Here is an 8849-nt window from a genome sequence, read left to right on the forward strand (position 1 = left end):
AGATATTAGATTACTTTGAGCAAAGGATATCCCTTCACAAGTCTCATGTGTTCAAGTTTGGAAATATTTCAGACAGTCCTATTATGTTAGTATGCAGACATAAAACAGTTTGGTTATCTTCCAGGGAGCCCCACTATCGTATTGGTTACACTGAAGAGAGGACATCGAAGACTTTGAAGACAAGAAGAATGTTAAGCATACACTCTCTCATCAATATTGAGAGCACTGAGAAATAAGATTTTTTTTTTTTTTTTCAAATTGTTTATCTTTTTAAATTTAAGGTTCATGTAATGTGGGCAACAGTGCAGAGGCTTTGAGAAATTTTTTTGTCCAATTGGTTAGATATCAGCATAGTGAAAGCTCCTGCTGGTCAAAAGAAGCATAGGCCTACATGTTTTTCAACCTATGTGCCAATCTGCAGCCATATATTCTTGAAGAAGAATGATATGTAAGTTTGTACCCAGTGATCATCAACAATCCAATTTTTCCATTTATTATTGCCCCAGACTAGGTAAACTTTAACATCAACAAGCATGGTATAACTGTAACCATGCCCCCACAAGGATATATACAATTCCACTTCTATAGACAACAAGTGACACGGCACACATAGAGACACACGCACGCACAAGCACACACGCATGCACAGCTATGCACATGCGCGCGCACAACACTCACACCCACTCATGCGCACACGCACATGTGTGTGTGTGACATCCAACCCCTCTAATAGGTTGGCCCCATCATGAGGATCACCTTGTGCAAAAATCTGCCATATCCACTCACCGAGTAGACTACACTTGTATTTTTCTATTTATCAATAACTGCAAATAGTTTCCTAGGGTGTGCTCCACTTAATGGGTAGGTAAGGTTGATTTTTGCACATGTAATCCTCATGGTGGAGCAAACCTATTGGAAAGGTTGGATCTCACATGCACTTAACAAATTGGTAGTTATCAGCTAGGTGGACCATACCTTGTGTGTGTGTGTGTGTGTGTCATCTAAGACTTATCCCAAATAACACCTATGGGAGTTTTATGCTCTCTTTGCCGGTCCCAATCACGGACAAAGGAGGGTTGTCTCAGGTTGGCAGCGGGCATGAAACTGTTGCCACAACTTTTATCATGAACCCTAAAAAGACACACATGTATATCATTTACTGAACTGATCATTAAATTAAACTAAAATTGCAAGAAAAAAAATTTCCGAGAGGAAGATTTATAAAATTAAATTTTACTACAGTACAGATGGTAGTAGCAAAAACATGTTCTCAAAAGGTTGTTATATGTACTGCTAAATATGACTAGATTTTAAGGCCTGATTTTTCTTCTACGGGATTTTTCGTAGTGGACTTTGTAGCAAGAGTGCTCCACTCACAAAAGTTAATGACTTGTTGCAGATGGAACTGCAAATTGAAAATTTACAAACACAACATTTACAAGTAAATATGAGACCACAGCACATTCAACATTAGAAGAACTAAAAAATACATATAAATTTTGATATTTGGAATTGATATATTACCTGGTCAGTTATATCCATCCCCATATAATTTACACCTATTGTGTCCCCTGCTTTGCAAAATACTGGTTCAACATGTATCAAAAATGTCTTTGACCCAAATAACCCGGTCTCGAACGTAATTTCCCGCTTTGCAGGTAAACCCCGCTCCATTACTTCTTTCTTGAAATCTTGAGATTCCTTAACCCCAGCTCCAGAAAATATTTCAATATCAGTTCTACCTATAATGTCCTGAAATATCACATTTTGATCAATATACATCCATATCAGTGTCTTCAAATGCTGGAAGAAGTTGCTTGCTTTACAAAAACGAGGAAATCTCTTCATGTCAGGGAGAAAAGGAAGTGCCCTTTCTAGCTTTAGAAGGTCTCACTTAATAAACAAGCTGAACTTGTAAAGGAAAATTAAATTTTAAACCAACTTCAAAAAGGTCAAAACATTCTGGTATTAGATGATAAGGCTTGATGGAAATATCTGATGATCAATTACCTCCTCTTGCAAACTTGGAAAATGATTATAGATAAACCGATACCTCAACTCTTTATCCTGAAATAAGAGATTACCAAAACATTAATAGCAAGCAGGAAAACAAAAAAAAAAGTTAACGAAGAGAAAAGATGAGTTTGGATGAGGAACAATGTTAGACCCATAACAAGAGAGCTTAGACAGCCTTTACAATAGAGCTTGTATGTGTCTACATAATAATAATAATAACAACAACAACAACAATAAATAATAACCTAAGCCTTATCCCAACTAATTGGGGTCGGCTAAATGAATCCTTTTCCACTATTCTATTCTATCAAGATAGGTAATATATAATAATTATTTGTGGGAGGAGGTATAAACTGTATGATGAATTGTATGATAGGTTAAGCATTAAAGAGGGAGAGAGATGCATCAAGGAAGTGGAAAAGTAGAGACAACCCACACTAGATGCATCAAGGGGTAAGGATCAAAAGGTCTTTGTGAAAGTTGGTGAGATTAGGGTGAAATAGAGAGGCTACTTTTAAAGGCTGTTGAATGAAGGAGTACGCATGGAGACAAAATTAGGAGGGTCTTGGACCCTGGAGAGTCGGGATTGCATATATATTTATCTCCAAATTCAGGTAAAGGGAAGTAAAGATAAATTTAACAAGGATGCAGAAAAGGAAGGTTGTTGAGGATAGGCTATCGTCTATAGAAGGCAGAAGGTACCAAGAAAAATAAGATTTGTTTGGTTACTAATCTTCTCAATAAAATTTTACAGACAAAGAAAATTCCAGATGAGTGGCAGAGAAGCATCATAAGACCTATTTACAAAGAAAAAGAGATGAACAAAGTTGCATGACATACAAAGGGATTAAACTTATGTCACACACTCACAATATGAAGGTCCGAGAGAGGGTGGTGGAATGAGGATTGAGACAATAAACAAAGATTGATAGGTTAAGGAGGGAGGAGAGCTGTTGGAGGAAGAGAAAGACGCTGGAGTTAAATTATCTTTGGAATATAAGAACCATTCGAAGGAAGAAGAGATCAAGTGGAGGTAGTAGTCTAGAGCGACTTGGCTAAAATAAGTTTTTTTCTATGGCATTGCTAGCACACGGCCCACATCCACATAAATCCTGATGTAATTACTGCAGTTGAAAGAAAAAGCTAGTCAATCTGAAGAATATAACCATTTAATTTTAGGCGAAGCATCTCAGACATTCCATTGTTCATCATGTTCTCATAAAATAGCATTTCTTAGTGAGATTGGTCAAGATAAACTTACTATAGAACAATTAATAGTGCACATTTCCTCTTTAGTTAGACAATGAGGAAGAAGTTTTCTCATCTTTGGAAACTTTTGAAAAAGAAGCATGTATGGTAACAGAGGTTAAATGTATCATGACATTTCCAATGTTTTATAAAGCATTTGCTCAGCCCAGCAAACTGTACAGGTGAGGCACATCTTTTGGCTATCTAAATCATTAATATGGTGGTTCTCATGGTGTATGGAACCAGGTAGATACCCTAAATTTCTCTATCCAATGATCATAACCATCTGATTGGGTCCCTGTTAAAGGTGTGGTGTGTCATTGGTTGTATGATCCACTTTCATCATTAGGCCAGGATCATCCTATAGGGAAATATTGGGGCATGATCCATCGGATGATGTGTCCCATGAGATCCAACAGTTATACTATCAAAATGTGGTCCTACTCGTAGCCATTATTGCTCTTGATTGAGCATCATATAATACTTCTATGTATGTCTATTGCGCGTTTGCATTTGCTTAGTGGCTTATGTGATATTTTTACTATTGATAGATGAAAGCCATTTGTTTTTTAGGAAAGCATCTCCATTTCATTGTTTTCACATCATATAGTACTTCTTAAAGAGATTGGTAAGTATATTGTTTTAAGGTATTGGTAAAGATAGTTCTGCGGAAAAAAAAAAACAAAAAAAACAAAATGTGTAAAAATGAAACCAATTCAGCAACTGCAAGAAGGCCATAAAAATATGGGGTATCTGAAATCCAGTTACCATCAGCATAAGCTAGTATTCATCAGGTAAAACACTTACACCCAATACTGTTCTAAATTACTAATTGTCATAGGAATCAAAACTACCTGATGGCCAATGACAACAGGTGCATTTTGCAGTACAAAATGCAAAAAGTTGTCTGCTCTTTTCAAAATCTGAGACAATTCTTCTACTGGTGAGGACTGTCTCTCAAGATACTTTATGATTTCCTGCAACTTCTCCTCAAGAGCATGCTCCCTTTGGATGCTAGCCTCCAACATTTTCTCCAATTGCATTGCCTGCTGCTTCCAGTACATGATTGTGTCATACTCAGCATCTACTTCAGGCTTTTCATTATGTCGAATGGCATCATTCTTCCTGCAGGGTAGAGCTTCCCATATGTCATATGATTCATCCAATATGGAAACTGCTCGCTTGTCTCCGGCATATTTGTCTTCCTCGAATCGATGTTGCTCCAGTATCTCTAGTTTCTTGAGCTCAGCTTCCTGCCTTTGCTTGCTTAGGATACGAATCTCTTCATTGAGAAGGAGAGAGGCATTAGCTTGCCTATACTCCCAATGCTTTACAAGGAATGCCAACTGAGAGGAACCCTTCTCACTATAATTAGTCAACTCTAAAAGGCGCTTAAAATCCACAATTGAAGGGTCCTCCATCATTATAACTTCCTCCAACATATCTTGATCCACCCCAGGCGTTTCTACATTAAACTGCTTTCCAGATTCATTTTTCAGATCTTCGGGCCACATGGAAGGCAGGATTTCAACATCCATATCCTCAGAATAATCATCCCCCATCTCACTAACCATGAAAAAAACTAAAATTTTACATCACATACACCCTTCCATAACCTAACCTTGAGTTAAAAATAACATTGATCACACTCCTGTAGCATCAGAAATTTAGGATATGAATTAAATCTTTATAACATGCCCACTTCATTGGCAGAGTTAACCGGTCTTCTGGAAAACATCTGAATGCAGTGATCGTTCTGCCGCGGCCTCTCTTTAATTGAAGATATAGAATCAAACTTAATAACCTACACATTTTTCAAATCTGAGATCAGAAATCATATTTCAAATAGCGCCATGAATGAAAAAATAAAAAACTGAGTTCAACATGAACAGTTAAATGAATAGGAGGTGATGATTGACAGAAAGTACATAAAAGGCAGTCACAAATAACTAAAGACATTTCCGTGCCCTCATGTCATTTCGGTACACATGGCATACATAGACAAGATCAAAATTATTTAGTTGGTATCTCCAGTAGTGAGCAGCCCAAGGTCCAAAAATCACAATGGAACCACTTATATATGTTGTGCAATATACATACATGTGTGTATGTAGAAAATGGAGGCATGGCCAAGGCTACATGCACAGTGGGTTGCTCCGGAACATGGTACGGGAATAGGTACGTGGTATGCTACATCCACTAATGTGTGATTTGCTTGGAGTAGGATCATGTGGGTCCCACTAGTAAATTCACTAGGTATATATAGTATAGTTATACAGATTGACAGCACAATTTATATGTGAAATGATGATTATTATTATTGTAGGTCCTGCATAATATTACATCTAGTCATCCTGTTGCATAAATCAAAATATAAATCTCTACATTCAGAGTATAAATTGACATTTCAAAGACTATACAACCATATGTTGGGATCGGTAAAAATAGCAATCCAGATCACAAATGAACCGTAATCTGGAATGTGAGATTCATAACTGAAATTGTAGGAGGGTTGGAGATTTAGGTAACATTGGGCATGACATTTTCATGCCTCCATGTCATTTCAGTACACATCGCATACATGGACAATATCAAACTGTTCATTTGGTAACTCCGATAGTGAGCGGCCCAGCATCCGAAAATCTCAAAGGATCTGCTCTTTTATATGTTGTGTGAGATACGTATATGTATATATGTAGCAACTGAAGGTCAGTGAGATATTCTAATAGATCAATGGAACACAAAGTATTCAAAAGGTCACTAACACTCTCAATGCATTTCCGCAAGATTGCACCAATTGAAACAATTTCAAGGAGCTTTCCACTGCTAACATTGACTTTTAGCTCAAATGTGCAGGTTACATGACTCCATTTTTCAAGAGAACCAACACGAGATTTCGGAGGATTCAAATTCATTCAAAGGATTTAATTAATACAGAGGAAATTCCACATTAATCAATAGCATATATCAAAAACATCATATTGAACATTTTCAAAAATCCAATTCATACATCCAAAAAAACAGAGGCACAAATCAATAAATCTCAATTCCCTCGAAAAGAAAAAACCACCACAATGATCAGAAACACATACTTGAATGATTGTCAAAATGCGGAACAGAAACCAAAATTTCCAGCCAAACAATTGTACTGACGTTGTCAAAAAATCAGCGATAAGAAGACTGAAAATACATTCATGAATTAATCACCATAGAATAAAAGACATTTCATCGAACATTCTCTACAATTCCAATTCATACATCCAAAAAACAGACACTCAAGTCAAGAAATCTCAATTCCATCGAAGAAAATCCACCGCAATGATCAGAAACACATACTCGAGGATCCCTTGTATGATTGTCAAAATGCAGCCTGGAAACCAAAATTTCCGGCGAAACGCTTACAAAGTGAAAAATCGGCAAGAAGAGGTCGATTCAAAGTACCTGAAAGTCAATTCTGGTACACGCATTCCAAGAAGATATCAAATCCAATGCACCAAACGGTCGAGAGAAGACTTGGAAGGAAAGCTGAGAACAGTCGGATGCTTCCTTCCTGTTCTTGCGATTGCAATGCGGGTAGAGAAAGGTCTAGAAGCAGCCGATCGGGCGACAGAATTCAGAGAGAGAGAGAGAGAGAGAGAGAGAACAGAGAAGGGGGAAAGAACCTTTAGAAAGGCATGTGCTGTATAGGTCAAAATATTGCTGGAAATGTCGACTCTTTTTTTTTTTTTAATTTTTCTGATAACATGAAACGGCGAGTTGCATTTGCCTTTGATGCTCTCGCTCTCTCGATTGAATGAAGCAGAGGAATCGATTTCAGTTCCGGCTTTTAAAATACTCTCTCTCTCTTTTCTCGGACATGCGTCGAGTAAGCGTCAAATATCGGGTGACTGACCGTTAACGTGACACCCAAAATGACGGCTGGGAGTTACCCAACGGACGCGACTTGTTTGGGAAACGGATTGGCTACTCCCCCTGCCAGCCTGGTGGCTGATGGTCGGTGATACGTGGGGCCCACCACGATGTATGTGTTTCATCCATTCCGTTCATACATCTTTAAAGATCATTTTATGGCTTGTTGCCAAATATAAATCTCAGGTGGACCACACCGCAGGAAAATAATAGTGATTGGATATCCACCATTAAAATCCTCCTAAGGCCCACTGTAATGCTTATTTGAAATCCAATCATTTTATTACGTCATACAGAGCCGTATGAAGGGAAAAAACAAATATCAGCTTTAATGGTGGACGTTCATTCAACACTTTTTCCTGTAATGTGGTCCACTTGATATTGGAATATACCTCATTTTTGGTCTCATAGCATAAAATTATCTCGAAAAATAGACGGACGGCATGGATGAAACACATACATCATGGGGGGTCCCACAGAACACCGACCATCAGCCATTGGGTGGTGGCAGGGGGAGTAGCAAATCCGTTTCCACTTGCTTGGAACCCCGGGTTACAGGAATCCCCTATAATCCCAGGATCTGTGAGGCCCACCTTCATGTTGGTGTTACATCCAATCCGTCCATCCGTTTCTCCAGTTATTTTTAGAACATGAAACCATATCAAGTAGGCCACACTAAAAGAAACAATAGGAATTGGACACCCACCATTTAAAGCTTCTTAGTGGCCAGAGAAATCTTGGATTATACAGATATTTGTGTTTTCCCTTCATCCAGGTGGAGATCACCTTATGAACGATTGGGATAACATATAAACGTCACGGTGGGCCCCAAAAACGGTGGCCATTTGTAATCCCACTCCTACTGTTTCTTGGTGGTGTGGCCCACTTGAGTTTTGGATTGCCCTTATGTTTGGGCTCATTTTTTAAAATGGGCTGCTGGAACGGATGGACGGATTGAATTTAGCATAAAGATCACAGTGGACCCCACAGAACTTATAAATTGTATACGTGGCATATATTTACTCAAATTAAACTGATTATTAAATTGTGGAACCCACCGTCTCCAAAGTAACATTGTAAAACTAAGTTTGATTGAAGAATCACATCCTCTTCTCTTGAAATAAAACCATTGGATATTTTAATTGTCAACCGTCCAAGAAATATTTATTTGAATAAAGATAAGAATAATTTTTGTTTCATCATACATAAAGGACTATAATTTGGACGGTACGATTTTACTCACTTCTATGCCACGTATGCAATTTCTCATTAATTTCAAACTGCCTCCGTACCATCCATCACATTCCTACGGAGGATCAAGGTAAATCTCAAGGGAGTTACTTGATACTCTGGCATCCTATATAGATTGATACACAGGCACTTAGAGCTTGTACATATGTCATACTATATGAACTCAAATTAAACCGACTAAATTGTGAAACCCACTGTATCTAAGTCACAATCCCCAAATCAGATTTATTGAGAAATTCTAACTTCTGATTAGATATTTTTCATTTTCAACCGTCCAATAAATGGCCACCCATCAGACAGTCAGATAACTAGATAAGAGTAATTTTTCGTTTATGATACATCTCAACTAGGCCTGTAATTAAGATTTTTTAAATTTGTTTGCTGTTTATGCAATTTCTAAGTGCCTGTGTATCATCAGTCACACT

At 37.8% G+C, this 8849-nt stretch overlaps 1 protein-coding gene across 2 annotated transcripts in view; it reads right to left on the reverse strand.

The window, feature by feature from the left end:
* LOC131256822 (histidine kinase 5-like) overlaps positions 1-7104 on the reverse strand; it is a 29854-nt gene extending 22750 nt beyond the window's left edge. Inside the window, exons 1-4 of one of the 2 annotated variants that reach the window (XM_058257862.1) lie at positions 6706-7104; positions 4119-5068; positions 2011-2067; positions 1525-1752 (exon numbers count right to left, since the gene is read on the reverse strand). In XM_058257862.1, coding sequence (XP_058113845.1) covers positions 1525-1752; positions 2011-2067; positions 4119-4838 — 1005 coding nt within the window. In that variant the 5' untranslated portion in view covers positions 4839-5068; positions 6706-7104. Of the gene's footprint in view, positions 1-1524; positions 1753-2010; positions 2068-4118; positions 5258-6705 lie in introns of those variants that run through there. The other variant, XM_058257863.1, reaches the window with a different exon arrangement.
* Between the last annotated feature and the right edge of the window lie 1745 nt (positions 7105-8849).

Source organism: Magnolia sinica, chromosome 9, assembly GCF_029962835.1.
Source record: "Magnolia sinica isolate HGM2019 chromosome 9, MsV1, whole genome shotgun sequence".
NCBI classification, from domain to species: domain Eukaryota; kingdom Viridiplantae; phylum Streptophyta; class Magnoliopsida; order Magnoliales; family Magnoliaceae; genus Magnolia; species Magnolia sinica.